General features: G+C 41.6%; 1 protein-coding gene across 1 annotated transcript in view; it reads left to right on the forward strand.

Moving 5' to 3' along the window:
* mrc1a (mannose receptor, C type 1a) overlaps positions 1 to 22,755 on the forward strand; it is a 136,334-nt gene that overhangs the window by 34,866 nt on the left and 78,713 nt on the right. The window contains exons 5-7 of the mRNA XM_080217211.1: positions 3,353 to 3,466; positions 10,029 to 10,175; positions 17,218 to 17,400. Coding sequence (XP_080073337.1) covers positions 3,353 to 3,466; positions 10,029 to 10,175; positions 17,218 to 17,400 — 444 coding nt within the window. The remainder of the gene's footprint in view (positions 1 to 3,352; positions 3,467 to 10,028; positions 10,176 to 17,217; positions 17,401 to 22,755) is intronic.

The following is a 22,755-nucleotide window of genomic DNA, read 5'->3' on the forward strand; positions in this document are numbered from 1 at the left end:
ATCACTGTTGTTGTGAAGGGGGCCCCAGATGGGAAAGTAATAGGGATGGCATCAATTGTTTGCTCAGGATGTTTATCTTTATCCCTTCCTGGTCAGACTTTTGTACCCTACGTTACTTGCCAGTAAACTATTATGATAAAACATGCCATATCACTCCATCTACTCAACGTTTAATATGAACTCTGCCCCACTATAAGCCTTTCTAATCTCTCTTCCTCCTGTAGCCATGCCAGAAGAAGAAAACACATTCCATCACACCTGGCCTTGCCAGTAATGTTACCTAATGTTATATTTGGATGCGAGTAACGTGATGTATTTCCCAAGTCAGTCGTATATTTGATTCCGGGAAGTACAGTCAATATTCTTCCATTTATACTTAACTCTGAAACAAATTAAATTATATTGTTTTCTTTAAAATACTCTAATATTCTCATTTGATAATGATCATTGTATGAGTTAATCGATGTATTGATTTATTATTTATAAGCTTGCAATCTTGCCAGTGAATGTGGGTTCTCTCATCTTGGCCTGCTTTTGATTTCTTTTCAGTTATTCATCCCTAGCTGTTTACTTCTGCTTTCAATTCTCCACCACACCCAAGTTATTTATGTCTTGAGAAATGTCGTTGCCTTGTTTTGCTTAGCTTCTGCTTATTCTGGGGTCATCTTTATATGGAGCAGCTGCATTAAATAGTTCTGCAGCACATTCAATTCACCAGTGAACCATCCCTGTGTGAGCTGGGGTATCAGATTAACTACCTGTTGCACTAAAATGAATAGTCAATTACCCTGGTTAAGACTGCAAACAGGGGTGAATTTTACAACCTCACTTTCTTTTTGGATTGGCTCCAACTCCACATGCAGAGGCCAACAACTCAATCTCCAATTAATAACTGGAGGAATCTATGCGTGGAGCCAGAGGAAATGGGCAAAGTATTAAATGAGTACTTTGAGTCAGTGTTCACCAAAAAAAAGGAATTGGTAAATCATGAGTTTGGGGAAGGGTGTGTAGATAATTTGAGTCATGTTGAGATCAAAAAGGAGGAAGTATTGGGGTTCTTAAGAAACATTAAGGTAGACAAGTCTCCATCACTTGATGAGACATACTCCAGAATACTGAGAGAGGCAAGGGAGGAAATTGCTGGGGCCTTGAGAGAAATCTTTGTATCCTCACTGGCTACAGGGGAGGTCCCAGAGGATTGGAGAATACTCAGTGCTGTTCCTTTGTTTAAGAAGGATAGCAAGAATAATCCAGGTAATTATAGGCCAGTGAGCCTTACATCAGTGGTAGGGAAATTATTGGAGAGGATCCTTCAGTACAGGATTTATTCCCACTTGGAAATAAGTAGACATATTAGTGAGAGGCAACATGGTTTTGTGAAGGGGAGGTCATGTCTCACTAACTTGATTGAGTTTTTCAAGGAAGTGCTGAAGATGATTGATGAGGGTAGGGCAGTAAATGTTGTCTACATGGACTTCAGTAAGACCTTTGACAATGTCCCTCACGGCAGACTGGTGCAGAAGGTGAAATCGCATGGGATCAGAGGTGAGCCAGCTACGTGGATACAAAACCAGCTCGGTCAAAGAAGACAGAGGGTAACAGTGGAATGGTGTGTTTCTGAATGGTAGTCTGTGACAAGTGGCATTCCTCAGGGATCAGTGCTGGGACTTTTGCTGTTTTGTAATATATATAAATGATTTGGAGGGAAATGTAACTGGATTGATTAGTAAGTTCGAGGACAACACAAAGGTTGGTAGATTTGCAGATGGCGACGAGGACCTTCAGAGGATACAGCAGAATATAGATGAGTTGGAGACTTAGGCAGAGAGATGGCAGATGGAGTTTAATCCGGACAAATGTGAGGCAATGCATTTTGGAATGTCTAATATAAATAGGAAATATACAGTAAATGGCAGAGTCCTTAAGAGTATTGATAGGCAAAGATACACAGGTCACTGAAAGTGGCAATGCAGGTGGAGAAGGTAGTCAAGAAGGCTACGGCATGCTTACCTTCATCGGCTAGGACATTGAGTTTAAAAATTGGCAAGTTATGTTGCAGCTTTATAGAACTTTGGTTTGGCTGCATTTGGAATATAGTGTTCAATTCTGATTGCTACACTACTAGAAAGATGTGGAGGCTTTGTAGAGGGTACAGGAAAGATTTACCAGGATGTTGCTTGGTATGGAGGACGTCAGCTATGAGGAGAAGTTGGAGAAACTTGTTTTGTTCTCATTGGAACGACAGAGGTTGAGGGGTGACCAGACAGAAGTGTACAAGATTATGAGAGGCATGGACAGAGTGGATAGTCAGAAGTTTTTTCCCAGGGTGGAAGAGTCAATTACTAGGGGACACAGGTTTAAGGTGCGAGGGGCAAGGTTAAAATGAGATGTATGAGGGGCAGGATGGTGGGTACCTGAAACTCATTGCTGGGGAAGGGAGAGGAAGTAGATACAATAATGACTTCTAATGATTGGGCGTCTTGACAAATATGTGACCAGGATGGGAATAGAGGGATATGGTTCCCGGAAGGGTGGGGAGTTTTAGTTAAGTCGAGTAGCATGGTTGGTGCAGGCTTGGGGGGCCGAGGGGTCTGTTCCTGCACTGTAATTTTCTTTGTTCTTTGCGAAACAAGATCAAATCCTACCATGGCACTTAGCAGAATTAAAATATAATTTATAAATCACAAACAAAGAGCTAGTATTAGGATCAAAAGCATGTTCACTGGTCTTGACATCTAGATTTATTTTTGTTGGTGAGCTGAGGATGATGGAAAGAAAAAACAATATAAATTGTTAACTATTGCTGTGGCCCTATCTTTCCACTGGATGTTTCTCAATATAAGAACATTGCAGCAAAAAAAATCCAAATGTCCTCTTTTTCTTCTCAGTTGTAAAGGTTGCCCACAAAGTAGCTGCTGTCAGTTTAATCTTGGTGAGTTGCTGCAGTGCATGCATCCTGTTGATTAAACCTACTGGTCAAGTATGAACTCATCAAAGATAATTGGCAGAGATATGAAGACCAGTTGAATTTCTGAGGAGGTCACTGACATATGGGAAGGGAATGTGTTTAGGGAATATGTTTATCTCAATGCACTTCCATTGCATATTTGTTATCATTCCATACAAGAGATTATTCACATAACTAAAAGCCCATGTACATGAAAGTAACGTCACATCGTTTGATAACTGGTTCAGTGGTAGGATTTCTTCTGCAGACTGTCATTACACCTGCTCTGGTCAATATCTTTTCTCCCTGAAAATTCTTGTTATGGGACATTATTTGTCTCAAAATATAAAAATAAGACAATGTTTTGAGTAACAGTTATAAACATTGCATTTTTATTTCATTTAGGAGCTATGAGTAATGTACAGACACCACTTTGGATGGGGCTAAATAGCCTGGAGGCTGAAAAAGGGTGGCAATGGTCTGATCAAAGCCCCTTCAGATACTTAAACTGGGCTCCTGGTAAGTATTGAAAACACGAATGTTTCAGCATCGGAAGACTGAAGGAAACAAATGGATAAGCGTTTCTTGAACTGATTGCATGTGTCCTAGCATTCTTGGGCTTGGAGGACGCTAATGTCATATTTATATGCAGTTCTGTTGGGGGAAGTGGAAAGAAAAAATTTATTTATTAATTTATCAGTCAAAAGTGAGGCTTACATTAACACTGCAATGAAGTTACTGTGAAATTCCCCTAGTCGCCATAGTCTTGTGCCGGTTTGGGTCAATGCACCTAACCAGCACATCTTTCAGAATGTGGAAGGAAACCAGAGCACCTGAAGGAAACTCATACAGACACAAGGAGAATGTGCAAACTCCACACAGACAGTGACCCAAGCCAGAAATTGAACCCAAGTCCCTGATGCTGTGAAGCAGCAATGCTAATCATTGTGCTACCATACCGCCTGTGAGGGTTGTAGGTGGAGTTGTGGGTTGGTGGCAAACTTCACCATTATGCCTCTGAAACCAATTGCAACTTCAAGAAGTTGGGCACGCATAGAATAGTGCGAAAATTGTGAAGTAGTGCCCTGTCACTCAGGGTTCTAACAGATTGTGATGTGGATCCTGAATCCTTTACAAATGGTAAAATCACCATTTCTGCCAGATATCACCTTTCATTTCTACAGGAACCAGTGCTATGTTCATTAATCCACTATTTTACTTTTAGCCTACAGGTCTGAATATTTCTGTATGGCTGAACTGTGTCTTCTCTGCTGCGTTGCCAGGATTTCAAAACTTAATTTTGTCTCCACTTCCTAACATCATATTTCATGTTCAAACATGGCATGCATTCTCAGTGTCCATCTCAGTGAGAGATCTTTATTGAACTGATTATAAGTTGGCAGCCTAGAGAGATCCCCCCCCCCCATGGCAGAAGTTACATGACTACAGCAAGCACGTAGTTGCATTTTAAAACACAAACATCATCTTTTTCATAACAAACAAAGGATTCAAATGTCCCCCTTTTCCTAACAAACAACTGAAGACACATTTGCATGCATTAGCAGTTATTTGTTCTACTTGTCAGTCTCCGCTGTACATTGCGTGTATTTCTTTAAATTGTTCAAGGTCTTTTAATGGTGTGCATATTTGTTGTCATTGGCTGTTTGTCTGGGTGATGCTCCTTATCCAAAGAATGTCACTTCTGTAGCATTTGTTGCTGTGGTAAATGTTGTTCAATTGTGTTTGTTGGGAGTATGTAGCTCTGTGGAATTGGAGGTGGTCCTATATTGAGTACAATTGGTCGGAGCCCTCCTTTCTGATTGCTGACTGGGATGAAGGAACAGCTTCACCATTTGTTTGCAGGCTGCACCAATATATTTGGTTGTTCACCTGCGAGACAAATGATCAAACTGACAAATTCTCTAGACATGTCCCAAGTTTCCGTGTGGAATGAGTCCTGTTGAGAGCATTACAGGTTTGTACCATGACTGGTCCTCCAATGTTCAGCTCTGGTAATGGTTTAGCAGTCTTTAAAATGGAATTTAGCTTCATGCCATTTGATTTTTCGCTCACACCTGTTAGTACTTCTGGCTTCAGCTTTTTTGCTGTTAGAAGAATAATTTGCAGGCAGTGTCACATTCGTCTTTGGACTCGACTGCTTTCCATGTCTTCATTTGATATGTTTTTCCACTCAAAGATTGCCTTGTATACATCTGCGCTAGTTTTGCCCGATTGTTTGATGCTTCCTCTGGCAGTTTTCATCGCTACCTCGGCCTTTCCATTTGATTTGGGATTACCATGGAGATGAGTTTGCAAGTTTTCCCCAGGTATGCCTGGGTTTCATCTGGGTGCTCTGGTTTCCTCCCACAGTTAAAAGATGTGTAGGCGAAGTCAAGCTAAATCACCCTCAGTGTCTCAAGCTGTATAGGGTAGGGGGATTAGCGGGACAAATACATGGGGTTACCGGGCAGGGCCTGGGTAAGATGCTCTGTTAGAGAGTTGGTGCAGACTCAATGGGCCAAATGACTTCCTTCTGCACAGCAGGATTCTATGATTCTAAGATCTTATGATTCTATGATGTACAGATTGAATTTCCCAATCTTTAGTGCAGTGACTTCACTTGTGAACTGAAGGCCATTGTCACTCATCACAATATCTGAAATGCCATACTGACTGAAGTGTGTTTTCAGTCATTCTGTTGTATCGCTTATCATCATGGAAGTCAGCTGGTGCAATTCCAGGAATCAGGAGTCTACAGTAACAACTTAATTAGTCGCAGTTAGTGTGAAGTAGTCTACTCCAAGCTACGTCCATGGTCTGTCTAAGATATCTAGGATGCCGTGCACATCAACAGTTCTCTACTGTTAAAATAGAGTTGAGGCGAAATTTCTTAGCTAGAGAGTAGTGAATCTTTGCTGTGGAAGGCTGTGGAGGTCAAGTCATTGAGTGTTCTTAAGACAGAGATAGATAAATTCTTGATTAATAAGGACACCAGGGGTTATGGGGAAAAGGCAGGAGAATGGGGAGGAGAAAAATATCAGCCATGACTGAATGGCAGAGCAGACTCGATGGGCCAAGTGGTCTGATTCTACTCCCATGTTTTATAGTCTTATGGTCTAGCTTACTTAGCTTGGTACTTGTTACAAGCATTGCACTGGCGAATGAGATATTTCATTTCATTTTTTAGCCAGTCAAGCTCTTCTCGAGCCTTTCTCAAACTTGATTTAATTACATAATGGATTTCATGGATACTCTCGAGCATCTCTCCTCTCATTGCCTTAGGGATGATGATGCTATTTCCTTTGTGCAAGATATCAGCTTTGGCTATTAACTCATCTTGGTATTCCCAAAATTCTCATGGGACCACAGATGTGTCCTTGATGCTCTTGGGTTGTCCTTTCATCATTACTTCTTAAAGCACTTGAAGACTTATATCTTGTTAGGTCATGGTTTGAACAAGGTTCTTGTCTGTCAGATTCAATGTCTCTGCTGGGTTGATGACTTGTATATCATATTGTGCAGCTGCTTCATACTGAATCTTTGTCAGCATGTTCAGGGTTACGAGTCCAAGCTTTAGACGTGCTTCAACTGAGATGAGCAGCTATTGCATCCCATCTATGATCTGGAATTCTCAATCTTTCTTCTTGCCATTGCATTGGCCTCTCATACTAATCTGCCTTCTCAGTATGAGTCTTGTGCTATCATATAGACTCAATCTTACTTTTGAGTGTTTCATTTTTGGATTACCATATTGAGTTACTTTGCACAGGTCTGTGAAGGTCATTATGTTGCATTATGCACCAGTATTTATCTAACATTTCTTAATTGCTTAATATTCACTTGTTCTCAACATTGTAACGGTCACAAACTATTTATCACCTATAGACATGAGTGAATCAACCTGTATGTATTCAGTTGCTCATCAAGCTCTTCTGCTGCTATCTCCCTGGTACCATCTGCATACACTTGTTTTGCTTTATTCTCACCAAATATTTGTGTGCATAATGACTCTGCTTCTTACAGTTAAAACACTTGTTCTGCACGCTGGCCAATCATTCTTTTCCTTTGTATGATATCCTCTGCAGTATTTGCATCTCTCCCATTGCCTATGATTGCTCTGTTCATTTAGCCTGGAATTTCTCTTATGCATCTCCTGATTTGTTCTGCCATCAATGTGCTCTAACTGATATTTTACAAGCTCTGCATTTCTGCACTTGTCTATCACATTGCTGAGTGTAGGATTCTCCTCTTTTAGTCACCTTTTTCTCACTGAGGGCTCTCATATACCTTGAAGAATTTTATCTCAGATCAGAACATCTTTTAGCTGCCCAAATTCACATGACTGCAATCTGCATTATTGTATTCCCATACTGTTCCCTGAGCATATTTGCACCTTGAGTTCTAGTGTTGAATATATACCTTTCATAAGTAGTATTCAGTTGGGGTTCAAAATGTGCATTCACGGTTTTCATTAGATATATTTAAGGTGGAATACAATTCATAGCAATTCCTCCCCAGCAGTGTTAGGAGTGTAGCTATTCTTATTAGTTCTGGCTTATTAGTTAAATCATTTGCAAACTTGTAGTTTCGCCATTGCAAATGATAAAACTGCCATTTCTGTCACATATCCCCTTTCATTTCTACTGGAACAGGGGGTGAAAAATTCACTGCAATGTTCATTCACTCAGTATTTTACTTACAGCCTGCAAACCTGACTATTTCTGTAAGGCTGAGCCACGTTGCCAGGATTTAAAACTTAATTTTATCTCCATTTTCTAACATTATGGGCCTAATTTTACCATCACGTTGTGCCTGTTTTCAGGTGTGAACACTTGGTAAAGTCGGGCTTGAGGGGAGTAGCACAATCTGTGCTTGCCTCCGTGTCTATTCCCTCTTTACCAATGGCCAAAAATTGCTGCTGTTAGGACCACACCTGAAACAGCGTGACACCAAATTAAATGCATTTGCGTGGCTCTCTGGTGGGGTGGAGGGAGGCAGGTCAGAGGGCTGTCTGTTTGTGGGGAGGGGGTGCAGGGATAGTGGGAGTAGCCACTCTGCATGCAATCAGTGGGTGGAACGATCAGTCTGGGTAATGGCGGGGTGGGGAGATAAGGTGGTCAGTTATGTTGTGGGATTGGGGCAATGTCTGTGGGGGCAGAGGGAGGCATTATCCAGCCCAGGAATGATGTGGCAGAGGAGTGTTTTTCAATAATTTTTAAGGTGCATGCACGGTTGGAGGCGCTGATTGGATCTGCAATGTTTTGGGTATATTAAGCCCGGCCCACAGGCTTGTGCGGCGTGATTCAGAATTGCTGATATTTTTGCAGGCAGGATGCACATGGGGGCGCCTGATAATGGGTCAAAAAGTCAGATCACTCCCAGTTTCAAGTCCACCCCAGCACTTAGAATCAAATTGGTAAAATAGGGCCCTGTGTTTCAAGTTCAAAGACTACTATGCTCTCTCAGCATCTGTCTCAGTGAGAGATCTTTATTCAACTGATTGCAAGTTGGGGAGCTTACAGAGGTCCCCTCACGGCAGAGGTCACATGAATACATCAAGCCAGATAGGATAAGTAGTCCGATTGCATTTGAAAACCCAAGCAGCCAGAGTCAGCAATCATCAAAACCAGCACAAATTGTAACTTTCCCACATCACTCTTGGAAACATTAAGAAAGTGTATCTTGTTCAGGTCCAATTGAATATTAATGGTGATGCGATTAATTAAATTTGGGAAACAACAGAATCAGCCCTGAAAAATGAATTACATATTCATGGAATGTTTATAAAATTCTAATAGGGTTAGACAGGGGAGATTCAGAAGAATGTTCCCAATGGTGGGGGAATCCAGAACTAGGGATCATAACGTAGGATAAGGGGTAAGCCTTTTAAAACTGAGGTGAGGAGAAACTTTTTCACCCAGAGGGTGGTGAATATGTGGAATTCATTACCAAAGAATGTAGTTGAGGGCAAAACACTGTCTGATTTCAAGAAGAAATTAGATATAGCTCTTGGGGCTAAAGGGATCAAGGATCAAGGGGGAAAGGGGGAATCAGGATATTGAATTCAATGCTCAGCCATGATCAATATGAATGGTGGAGCAGGCTCAAAGGGTCGAATGGCCTACTCCTGCTTCTAGTTTCTATGTTGTTTAATGATTAATGAGTGGCACAGGGCACAGTAGTTAGCACTGCTGCCTCACAGCGCCAAGGACCCGGGTTTGATTCCCGGCTTGGGTTAATGTCTGTGTGGAGTTTGCACATTCTCCCTGTGTCTGTGAGGGTTTCTTCCGGATGCTCCGGTTTCCTCTCTCAGTCAGAAAGCTGTGCTAGTTAGGTGCATTGATCAGAACAGGCACCAGAGTGTGGCGACTAGGGGAACTTTGTTGCAGTGTTAATGTAAGCCTTACTAGTGACTAATAAATAAACTTTTTAACTAAACCTAAAACTAACTTTTTAATAATTTAAGAATATGCTTTAACAGAATTTAGCTTCTATCTGAGTGTAGGCATGTTCTAATCTTCAATTTGTTTTCTGTGAAAATGGTTGAAGATAATTTTATTTAGATGCTTTTAGTTTCCAGTTTGTTTTGGGGGGGCGGTGGTGATGGGTCCGTGAAATTCCTTTAAACGACTGGCTGCTTGGACATCCTGATGACATCAATGCTGTGTCAGACTGAATTCTTGGTATCGAGCACTGTAATTAACAGCAGCGTAATTGTGATCGAGGTGCAATTTTCACCAGCCGGATAGCTAGCTCTCCAATAAGGCTGAGGTCACAGTCAGTGGAGAGCACCCTTCTTTTATCATTGATCTCACAATCCAGCTTACATATGCCTACTCTCTCTTTAGCTGCTGATCGAACGGCCATACTGAACATCTATTATGAACAAGCCATTTCAACTGTGAATTTACAAAGTGTTGTCCCTTTGATTTCAAACTGGTTTCCAATGATTTTGCCCCAGGGACACTTCACTCAGAGAATGCCTCTAACCTGTGCATTGCTTGCAATTTTGTAATTGGAATCACAATAATTCGCTTGTTGATATGACTGATGTTGTGTGTTTTTCCTTTGTGAACTTAAGGACATCCATCATCTGACCCAGATTATAGATGCGTTGTTATAAATCCTTCCTTGGGATCAAAGTGGGAAACCAAAGATTGTTCCCAGAAACTTGGATACATTTGCCAGGATAATCGTGGAAGCACAAATACTTCCAAGACAATTAAAGGTTAGTCCTGTTGTGTGTAACTATTAGAAAGTTAACATTGCATATATTATTTGAACATGGCAACAAGTGCCAACCAATGCAGGAAGTTGCACAGTGATAGAAATTATTTCTAAGGTTTTACTTTCATTGAGGTAAGAAATCCAGTGGCTGCTTGTTAAGTATTGATGAAGATTTCCTCTGTTTATTATTTAGTTATTGTTATGATCCCAGTTGATATCACTGCTGGTGGGAATGTTCCAGACTGGAACCCTGGCTCAAAAGACCACAACTTTTACCTTTTTTTAGAAAATGTAGATGAATTGAGCCATAGGGCTACCATTTAACTTTTAACAACAGAAAAAACATTAAACATGAAAAGTTTGATTATAATACAATATTCCTTCAACCACCTGTATCTTCATAAATGTGTGCATATTTTATCGATAAAACAGGTCACAAAATATATTTTATGCTATCATTCTCTCAATAAATACGCAGTCCCTGTAAATCAGTAGATCAACTGTGGTCAGAGAGAGAGAGACACAGTGCCTTCTTCCATCAGTTTCTAACAGCAACTGCGGACCAAAACTAAAAACTGGTCTTTTCTTTGGAAAAAACTGTCCCAAGGCATATCACTTGACCTGTCAATCACCCCTGAATCCAGCTCCAAAGGACAATAAAACCTCAGAACACTACATCAGTCCAGATTAAAATCGACATGATATCAATTATACTGCCTCAGTAGCAACAAAGGACATTGGCCACAGATATCACGGCACCAATAAAATACTAAGGCCTGCAGAGAAACATGGTTAAAATACATTTCCTAAAGGCACAGTATCATCACACATGGTTAATCTGATTGTGGCTCCAGTTCCACTTTCCTACCTACCCCCGATAGACTCTCACTCTCTTGTAAATCAAGAATCTATCTATGTCTGTTTTAAAAATGTTCAGTGACCCAGTCCCCTACTGCTCTCTTGAATGAGAATTCCACAGACTCACGACCCTCTGAGAGAAAAAAATTATTCTCATCAATGTCTTGAGTAGGAGACCCTCTCTTTTTTTAAACTGTGTCCCCTAGTTCTAGTTTCACCCAGAAAGGCACACATCTTTTTAGCAGTCACCCTGACAGGTCCCCTCAGGACCCTACTTGTTGCAACAAGACCGCCTCTCAATCTTCTAAAGTCCAATTGATACGTGCCCAACTTGTCCAACTTTTCTTCATTAGATAACTTCTTCAACATAAGAATTAGTTGACTGAACTTTCTCTGAACTGCTTTGAATACAATTATGTCCTTTCTTAAATAAGGAGATCAAAACTGTGCCCAGTACTATAGATGGGTGCTGAAATCTTGCTGCCATTTATGCTGTGGGATCTTAGTCGTCCCAGTGACTATGCACCCACCCCACCCCACCCCACCACCACAAAACACACTGCAGAGAGCAAAAAAACCCGTCCACTCTTTCAACAATGTCCTGTACAAAATCATAGAATCCTACAGTGCAGAAGGAGTACATTCGGTCCATCAAATCAACACTGACCATGATGTGGATGAGAATATAGGAAGCATGGTTAGAAAGTTTGCAGATGATACCAAGATTAGTGGCATAGTGGACAGTGAAGAAGGTTATCTCAGATTGCAACGGGATCTTGATCAATTGGGCCAGTAGGCTGATGGCTGGCAAAAGGATTTTAATTTAGATAGATCTGAGGTGATGCATTTTGGTAGATTGAACCAGGGCAGGACTTACTCAGTTAATGGTAGGGCATTGGGGAGAGTTACAGAACAAAGAGGTCTAGGGATACAGGTTCATAGCTCGTGAAAGTGGAGTCACAGGTGGACAGAATGTTGAAGAAGGCATTCAGCATTTTGGGTTCCATTGGTCAGAACATTGAATACAGGAGTTGGGGATGTCTTGTTGAAGCTGTACAAGACATTGGTAAGGCCACACTTGGAATACTGTGTACAGTTCTGGGTCACCCTATTATAGAAAGGATATTACTAAATTAGAAAGAGTGCAGAAGAGATTTACTACAATGCTACCAGGACTTGATGATTGGAGTTATAAGAAGAGATTAGATATTCTGGGACGTTTTTCTCTGAAGCGTAGAAGGCTGATGGGTGTTCTTATAGAGGTCTATAAAATAATGAAGAGCATAGATCAGCTGGACAGTCAATATCTTTTCCCAAACATAGGGGAGTCTAAAACAAAAAGGCATAAGTTTGTGATGAGAGGGGAGAGATATAAGTGTCCAGAGGGGCAATTTTTTCACACAGAAGGTGGTGAGTGTCTGGAACAAGCTGCCAGAGGTAATGGTAGAGATGGGTATAATTTTGTCTTTTAAAAAGCATTTAGACAATTACATGGTTAAGATGGGTACAGAGGGGTATGAGCCAAATGCGAGCAATTGGGGACAGCTTTGGGGTTTAAAAAAAAAGGGCGGCATGGACGAGGGCCTGTTTCCATGCTGTAAACCTCTGTGACTCTATGACCACAATTCTACTCAGGCCCTATCCCCATAAGCCCATGCATTTACCTTAGCTAGTCCCACTGACATTAAGGGACAACTTAGCATGGCCAATACACTTAACCTGCACTTCTTTGGATCGTGGGAGGAAACAGAGCACCCGGATGAAGCCCACACAGACACGGGGAGAATGTGCAAACTCCATACAGACAGTGACCCAAGCCAGGAATCAAACCTGGGTCCCTGGTACTGTGAGGCAGCAGTGCTGACCACTGTTCCACCATGCCACCCTTAACTGTACAACTTACTGTACAACTGTAACAATACATTCTTACTTTTATATTCCATTTGCCTTACAATAAATAATAACATTCCATTTGGCTTTCCAATCACTTTCTGTACCTGGATGCTAACATTTCGCAATTCGTGTATCAGGACACCCTCTGTACTGCAAAGTTTTGCAATCTCTCCCTATTTAAATAAAGTGCTACTTTTCTATACTACCTGCCAAAGTGGATATTTGGATTTTCCCATATTTTATGCCATAGGTCACATTTTCCCACATTGTACAGCATAGCTCATATTTTCTCACGTTATACTTCATCTTACCTTACCCAGCTGCACCTATCCAGCTACCACATTACCATGCTATCACCTTGTTCCTTACCCAATTACCTTAGCCACCCTACCACTTCATGCACTTAATTCAGCCTTCCTTTCCACTTCAACACTTATGCATTCATCCATCAACTTGTTCATTCATTCACTAATATGTTGAGAAACTTTGAAACATTTAAACTCTTAATCACCAGAGTTTGGAACATAGCAGGAGTCCATATGGTTCATCCCCATTGTGCTGTACAGGCTCTTTGCTGCACATTTAGTGCTGCTGTCTTCCACCCCTTTAAACTCTATCATAAGAACTGGAAGCAGGAATAGTCCATTCGGCCCCTTGAGCCTGCTCCACTACTCAATATGATCATGGCTGATGAGCCTCCATTCCATTTTCCAGTCTGTTTGCCATAACCCTTCAACCCATTACTAATTAAAAATCCATCTATCTCCCTAAATTTATTCAATGTCCCAGCATCCACCATGGTCTGAGGCAATGAATTGCAGAGATTTACCACCATTTGATGTAAGTACTTTTTCCTTGTCATTTAAAACTGCTGGTGACTGAAGTACTTAACTCAATTTTCTTTAAAGGAAATTATAGCTTCTGTCTCAACCATTACTTTGGCAAACCAACTGATGTCTAACTCACTGCAAGGAAAATTCTCCCAGCCTCTTTCTCACTCTCTTGGTCATAATTTTAAATTGATGGTTCCTCATCATTAACTCCAAAACCATAAGAAATAATCTTAACCACACCATCAAAACACCTTATACTCTCAACATCTGAAGTCTCTTCTTCTAACTGTAGCTTACTATTTCTGGTATCATCTGGGTCAGTCTACTTTGTATGTTTTTTTTATTGTTTAAGATCCTTCCTAAAATAAGTCACCAATATAGCACAAAGTACTCTAATTGCAACTTAAGCAATGTTTTAGAATTGTCGGAAGGTCAGTTAGTAATCTACAATTCTAAATTAATTGTGTTTGCTAAGGAAAAAGGAAGGAAACAGGAAAATAAATACTGTGAAACATGGGATCAAAGGATGCTGGATAATAGGAAGCAAAGATTCCACAATGCTGACTACAAAATAAATGCAAACATTTTGGAGAACCGTGACTGTCATTCATACCTTTATTGAATCACATCCAAATCGTTATGATAGATACGGGAGGTGGCATGATGGCAAGCACTGCTGCCTCACAGTGCCAGGGACCTGGGCTCAATTCCATCCTGGGGTGACTGCCACCTAAGATGCTCCCAGTTGCTTTTCTTGTGTTGTTGCTTATTGGTCTGGCATCCTTTGTTTAGCTTGCATAAATTATCTCTGTCAACCATTGCAATGGCATCATTCTTGTGATCCTTGTTGAATGTAATTTATACACACCATTCACACTGTAATGCTGAAAATGTAACCCTGTTGAATGGGCATAGTGCTATTGAATTCGGAGGTTGGAGTCCCACTGTCTGCAACCTAAGATATGTAGGTTAAGGAATTAGCAGGTTAAATGCATGGGGTTAATGGGGATAAAAGTTTATTTATTGGTGTCACAAGCAGGCTCACATTAACACTGCAATGAAGTTACTGTGAAAATCCTCTAGTCGCTACACTCCGGTGCCTGTTCGGATACACTGAGGGAGAATTTATCATGGCCAATGCACCTAACCAGCATGTCTTTCGGCCTGTGGGATGAAACCAGAACACCCAGAGGAAACCCATGCAGACACGGAGAGAACATGCAGACCCCACGGAGACAATGATAGGGCAGGGGGTGGGCCTGAGCAAGATGCTGTATTGCAGAGTTGGTGCAGACTTGATGGGGGCTGAATTGCCTCCTTCTGCACTGTTGAGATTCTATGATTCTATGACTCCTGAACTGGCACAACACCAGTTTAAAGTCCAAACAAGTTTATTTGCAGCAAAAGCTGCAAGCTTTCGGGACAGCCTGTCCCTTTGTCAGGTGGCTGGGAGTTCTGATCATAAAAATGACACAAAGACATAAACTTCTTCGTGACACAAAGATACAAAACACAAAATGGATATAGATCGATATCCATTTAAAAAGAATTCATGGAAGAAAAACTCAAGCAAACTTGATTCATGTTTATCACAAAGAAAATGCAGGGGAAATGAGGTAAATCTTCAATTAAAACAAACAAATAAGGTTATTGAAAGGAAGGGATTTAACTTGAGGAAAGGTTGTGGGACTAGAATGTAGAATTTCAAATTGAGTTCCCAGATATAGTCTGAAAAATAACCAGAGCTGACCTGCCAGTTATTAGCATTTGTTTGCTTTCCTGTTTGTTTATTGAATTTCTTTGACCCCTATGAAATATTTAAGGGGTTATTGAGATGTTAGATAAATATGTCTTTATTTTTGTAATTGAATAATTTTTTTTATTCAATAGTAGAATTTTTCTTTGGAGTTATAGTGTCTTTAGAAGTTAGTACTTGTGAGAGGGTTGATATGTGGGAAGTTCCCAGGGTTGATGTGTGGGGGGTCCCAGAAGTTTATCAGCAAGTGCAGGAGATCAGGGAGCAAGGGGTGGAATTTTGTGAGTAAGTTCATCTTGGCAAAAAAAGTTCACAGGGTGTATGTCAACGTTCCAACTGTACCCCACACAGAAACATTTGCCAACCATTCAAGTGGAAAACACAAGTGCAAAGTTCATAGGGAAGCAGAAAGAAAGGTTAGAATAAACTTCCTTTCCCACACGATAGTGGACAAGCAGAATAGTCTCCCAGTGAAAGTAACTATTTTGGTGTTAATTAGCACTTCTTAAATAGAGCTGAATTAATATCTGCTGAATGTGAAGTTTGAAGATTGCAAGGAAATATACTGTAAAGCTTGATTTTTATCAGGGTGTAGGGGAAGGAATGTAAAGGCTGTTTTCCAACATATCTATAACTGGCCAATTATCCACTTTAACCAAGGCGAAGAGGAAATATATACCTCCTGGTCTTTCATTGCTCGAGTGCATAGTCCAGTTGCAGTCTGACAATATTTGTGCTCAGAGAATCAACATGTTTCTCTGTACATTTATGTTCTTATTTTATTTTTCCTCTTTATTTTCCCATTCCTTCCCTTCATCGTGAAAAAAATTGGCTCTTCACCCAGCTGGCAATTATTCTTGAGGTTCTTCACAGTGATTCAGCAAAGAGCTGAGAGCAATCTATTCCGGCATCCACTGCCTGAATATACATAGTTCCCACAGTGAGTAAAATTCAGATATAGGTAGCCAAGCCAAAGACTTCCCTCCATAACTGTAAAGATGCACTTTCACAGACTCATTAGTGAACACTAAATGTAGTTATTTATTAATAAGAGTTATACATAAGCCACATGGCATATGCTAGCTCCCAAAATGTTGCTGCCTGGGAGCATCTCTCAATGTGGGGTGATTTCACATTCTGAATCCTGAATGGCCATCCAGGCCATGTGAACTTTACTCTGCGATATTGCCCTTAAAGGGATAATCACTACAGTAATCTAGGGCTGTTGTGGCCAATAGCTGTGCCCACAACACCTTCCAAGTCAAGATCAACTAATGTAATATAGACTCTGTGTTGAACCTGATACTTACTTTTAAATTCACTGAATTATTGGAAGAGGTCTCTCTCTCTCTCTCTCTCTCTCTCCCTCATGGTATTCATTGTTCTGCCATTAGTCTCCAGGCAACTGCATTGGCAACAACATCCTTGAAGTTTGTTTTTAGATCCTTTCCATACTTACATCTTTTAACAATTAGTGTGGATCTGTGCTTAATTTTTGGAGTGGCTTAGGGATAATAAACATACTCCAAAGACCAACAAACCTGATAACATATCCATACAACACAATGTAAAAACTCAGCTTTGTAAGTGTCTGACAGGTTTCTGGATTCAATAGATAGTATTTCCCTTGCCTGTGAAGTTCTATGATGTGATGGACATGAATATGTCTATTAAAACAAATTGAACTTGAATTTGTCTTTCAGCGGTCAATGCACCCATTTTTTGCCCAGAGGGATGGCAATCATATGCAGGTTATTGCTATAGTCTGCATCGGGATCTCAAAACGTGGCAACAATCTTTGGCAGCTTGTCGAAAGGAAGAAGGAGATTTGGTTAGCATTCACAACATTGAAGAACACAGCTTTATCATTACACAGCTTGGATATTGTGAGTACAAAGTGTTATAATGCTGCCTTTGTTTCTACAACAAATTATTATTTGAGAGGAATCATAATTAACTGCTCGCTTTAGTTGTGCTGGAGATAAGGTGGGAAAGTGCTTTTCATGTTAAAGTTCAGCAGGTCAAGGAACCACGTGGCCTGTGGCTTATGTTCTTTTATCGATTAGAATCTCCTAGAAGTCATGTTGCCATTCTTGTCTCCAGCTGATGAGGAAAAAAGATTCAGCAAGTTAAGTGGCCACCATTCAATCTGCTGTTACTAGATATTTGTCCTGATAGAATTTAAAGCAAAATCAAAATCAAGGACAAAATACTAAAACAAAATAAAACAACACGTGGATGTAGCACACTTGGATTTTCATAAGGTATTTGATAAGGTGCCACACTAAAGGTTTTTGCACAAGGTAAAAGCTCATACGGTTGTGAGTAATTTATTAGCACAGGTCGGAGATTGATTGATTAAAAGTTAGAAACAAAGTAGGAATAAATGGGTCATGGAGCTGGTTACCTTTTCCAGGTTGGAAAGAACGGGCTCCAACCTCAGGACAAAACACTGTGCCAAATTGTCCAGGCACATTGACACTGGCAAGAGGCAGGTCTGTCAATGCACTAAGCATTCCTGTCTGCACGCTCACCAAGTCTGCTCCTACATATCGGGTGCGATTTTCCGGCCACACTTTCCCCAAAACCGGAAAATCCCAGGTCAATGGACATTTGCATGGAACCCACCAACCACCCACCCCCCCCCCCACCCCCCCCCCCCCCCCCCCCCCCCACCGCTGCCCATTTGTTACAATTCCCATGGTTGGTGGGATGGGAAAATTCCCCCCCATTGCCTCATCAAAATCCTCATCTGAATCCTTTGCAGCAGAACATGCCTGCCACCTGGTTCTCATGTGAACTGACACACATATTACCCTTTCCCCATGACCTGGCTGCAACCCATTCATACCTGGTGACTCCCCACATGCTGATCTCAGTCCCATTCTATCCCCTAAAAGATGCACAGTGTTAGTATTGAACTGGTGGTTAGAGTGTCCAATCAAGTGATTGTAGTCATTCAGCAGACATCTGTTGTTGCTAAAGTAAACAGAAAACACGGCAGAAGGTGGAATCTGAAACAAAAACGGAAAGTGCTGAAAAAACTCAGCAGGTCTGGCAGCTGGTCTGACAGCATCTGTTGAGATAGTCACCGTTTTGTGTCTCTCTCTGACTTTTCTTCAGGGCTAAAGCAATGGAGAAATGTGACAGATTATATACTGTCTAAGGGGGAAGAAACACCTGGGGCAGAGTAGAAGGTCAGTCATTGGTAAGAGCTAGGAGAGATTGTGACAAAGATATGTAGGTTATGAGACAGAGGAAGTACTAATGGCAGGGGAAGGGGCATATAGCTGTATAAAGGCAAGATATCAGAATGTGTTAATGGGAGAACAAAGGGCATTGCTCAGTGACAGAAAAACAAAAGAATAAATGACAGATGGCCCAGTGGGGGAGGGGTAGTGGGATTTTGCATTGGGACAATGCCTGAATTTCTTGGGCAGGCTGAACTACCCCTCCCAAGGCAGTCCAAAACGTATGCTAAATTCTCCCTCAGTGTACCTGACCAGATGCTGGGGTGTGGCAACTAGGGGATTTTCACAGTAACTTCACTGCAATGTTAATCTAAGTCTACCTGCGACACTAATACATAAACTAAATAAACCAAGATAACCTTTTCCCACGCAGCCTCAACTTTTAGGCTGAATGATGTGGGTTAAAGTAAGGTGAGAAACCAAGAAATGAATGAATGTCCATCTCAGGCTGAATGTTGGGGTTGGGGGGGTGGGGGGGGTAGGATTTGGGTGAGGTGCTGCCACAATCTGCAGGTCCTTCAGATTTGCGACACCATGCCCTCCAGGACCCACAGATCCAGCACTTTCTCCCTCACCCCAGTCTACCCCCTCGGTGCTGTGACTGCATTCCATTCCTCATCCTACCCCCAATCGACTCCCCTGGGCAACCGCTATCATACCATCGCAGGGACCACTGGAACTTGCCCTATGTGCTGTCCTGGTATTTATTTCCACTACCGCTTCTGGCAATTACAGCATTGTATCTGGATGAGTCTGAGAACTGTCGGCTAATCAGATTGGTGACAGGTCATCCAAGCGGAACTCTCTTCCAAAGGCTGTGAGACGCCCTGCCCACTACCAATCAGAGCTCAATTAAGTGTGAAGTGGCCGTGGGCAACCGAGAGTTGGTGGGAATAGGTTACATGCTGACTCTCAGGATGGGGAAGGCTGCTGAAAACTCTGCTTACTACTGTACAATGGCATGGACAGATTGAGGAGTCATGGAGTCATAGCCATTTACAGCAGGCTCTTTGACTCAACTTGTCCATGTTGCCCAGGTTTTACTACTAAGTTATTTCCAATTTTATCCGCTTTTAATCGTATCCCTCTATATCCATCTTACCCATGCAACTGTCTAAGTTCTAAATACCCACCTCTACTACTACATCTGGCAGCTCATTCTAGAACTCACTGCCCTCTGTGTGAAAAACTGCCCCTCTGGACCCTTTTGTATCTCTTTTCTCTCATTTCAAAGCTATAGCCTCTAGTTTTAGCCTCTTCTACCTTTGGGAAAAGGTGTTTACTATCTAGCTGATCTATGCCCCTCATTATTTTATAGAACTCTATAACATCATCCCTAAGCCTCCTATGTTCTAGGCAAAGAAGTCCCAGTCTGTCCAACCTCTCCTTATAACTCGAGCCATCAAGTCCTGATAGCATCCTCATAAATCTTTTCTGCATTCTTGCTAGTTTAATAATGTCCTTTATATAATAGGGTGAACAGAATTATACACAGTATTCCAAGTATGGCTTTACCAATGTCTTGTTCAACTTCAACAAAAAGTCCCAACTCCTGTATTCAATGTTCTGACCAATGAAACCAAGCATGCTGAATACCTTCTTCACCACTCTGTCCACCTGTGACTCCACTTTCAAGGAGTTTTGAACCTGTACTTCTAGCTTTCTTTGTTCTATAACTGTCCCCAACGCCCTACCTTTAACTGAGTAAGCCTTGCGCTGGTTCAATCTACCAAAATGCATCACCTTGCTTTAATCTAAATTAAACTCCATCTGCCATTCGACAGCCCACTGACTGAATTGATCATGTTGCAATACTAGATAACCTTCTCTACTGTCCACTATGCCACCTGCAAACTTACTAACAATGCCTCCTAAATTCTCATCCAAATCATTAATATAAATAAGAACATAAGAACATAGGAGCAGGAGTAGGCCATCTAGCCCTTCGAGCCTGCCCCGCCATTCAATAAGATCATGGCTGATATGTTGTGGCTCAGTTCCACTTTCCCGCCCTCTCCCCATAACCCTTAATCCCCTCTCTTATCAAAAACCCATCAACCCGCGTCTTAAAAATATTTAGCGAGGCAGCCTCCACCACTTCAACGGGCAGAGAATTCCAGAGATTCGCCACCCTTTGAGTGAAGAAGTTCCTCCTCAACTCCGTTCTAAACCGCCTCCCCTTTATCTTGAGGCTGTGCCCCCTAGTCCTACTGTCTTTTTTTGAGCGGGAAGAGTCTCTCCACCTCTATCCTATCCATCCCATTCATCATCTTATACGTCTCAATGAGATCTCCCCTCATTCTTCTAAACTCTAACGAGTACAACAGTGGACCCAACATCGATCCTTGAGGCACACTGCTGGTCATAGGCCTCCACTTTGAAAAACAACTCTCTACAACCACCCTCTGTCTTCTGTCATCAAATCAATTTTGTATTCCATTGGGTACCTCGCCCTGGATCCTGTGAGATTTAATCTTATACAACAGCCTATCTTGTCAAGGTCATTGTCTACATGGACTTTAGCAATGTCGACTGCACTGCCCTCACCTACCATCTTGGTTACCCCTTCAAAAAACTCAATCAAATTCATGAGACATGATCTTCTACTCACAAAGCAATGTTGACTGTCCCTGATCAATCCTTGCCTCTCTAAATGCCTGTAGATCCTGTTGCTCAGAATACCTTCTAACAACTTACCCACGACAGACGTGATGTTCACCAGCCTTTAGTTCCCATGCTTTTTCCTGAAACCTTTCTTAAACAAAGATACAACATTTGCCACCCCCTAATCTTCAGGCACCTCCCCGTGGCTGTCGATGATTCAAATATCTCTGCTAGGGGACTCGCGATTTCATCTTCAGCCTCCCACAACATCCTGGGATACACTTCATCAGCTCCCGGGGACTTATCTCCCTTGATGCGCTTTAAGGCTTCAGGCACCACCTTCTCTGTAATATGTATACTCCTCAAGACGTCACTATTTATTTCCTCAAGTTGCCTACCTTCTATGGCTTTCTCAGCAGTAAATACTGATGAGAAATATTCATTTAGGGTCTCCCCAATCTAATGTGGATCTGGACATAGTTGACTTTATTGATCCTTAGGAGTCCTACTCCCTTCCTCGTTATTCTTTTGCCCTTTATGTATTTGCAGATGTTTTTTGGATTCTCTTTGCCTTATCTGCCAAAGTAATCATGTTTCCCCTTTTAGACCTTCTGACTTCTCTCAATTCTATTCCGACACCATCTAAAGTCTTCAAGTCATCTACTTGATCCTAGGTACCTATGCATGTCAGATGCCCCCTTCTTCTTCTTGACGAAGGCCTCAATATCCCAAATCATCCAGTGTTCCCTACTTCTACCAGCTTGCCCTCCACTCTAAAAGGAATATGCTTACGCTTAAACCTGGTTAACACACTTTTGAAAGCCTCACACTTACCAGATATCCCTTTGCCTGCCAACTGACTCCCCCAGTCAACTTTTGAAAGCTCCTATCTCAGACCATCTGAATTGGCCTTGCCCCAATTTAGAATTTTAACTTTTGGGCCTGACCTATCATTCTCCAGAGCTTTCTTAAAACTAACGGTATTATGGTCACTGGCCCCAAAGTGATGCCTCTCTAACACTTCTGTCACCTGCCCTTCCTTATTTCCCAAGAGGAGATCAAGTTTTGCCATCTCTCTAGTCGGGTCATCCACATACTGAATAAGAAATTCCTCCTGAATACACTCAACAAATTTCTCTTCACCCAAGCCCCTAATACTATGGCTATCCCAGTCAGTGTTGGGAAAGTTAAAGGAAGTAAACATATTACAGTTCAAAGCTCAATCAGTTCTTTATCAAATTGAAATGTCCTTTAGAGTTAGCCATTTGTAATATATTCCCCCATTTCAGTGTGACTTCTGTAATGACTCTGAAAGAGCATCTTACCCAGGCACCATCACCCCACCCGCCTGAATCGTATCCAGCTCCTTGGCACTGTGAGGCAGCA

Source organism: Carcharhinus amblyrhynchos, chromosome 2 (genome assembly GCF_965287045.1).
Source record: "Carcharhinus amblyrhynchos chromosome 2, sCarAmb.v2.hapA, whole genome shotgun sequence".
Taxonomy (NCBI): domain Eukaryota; kingdom Metazoa; phylum Chordata; class Chondrichthyes; order Carcharhiniformes; family Carcharhinidae; genus Carcharhinus; species Carcharhinus amblyrhynchos.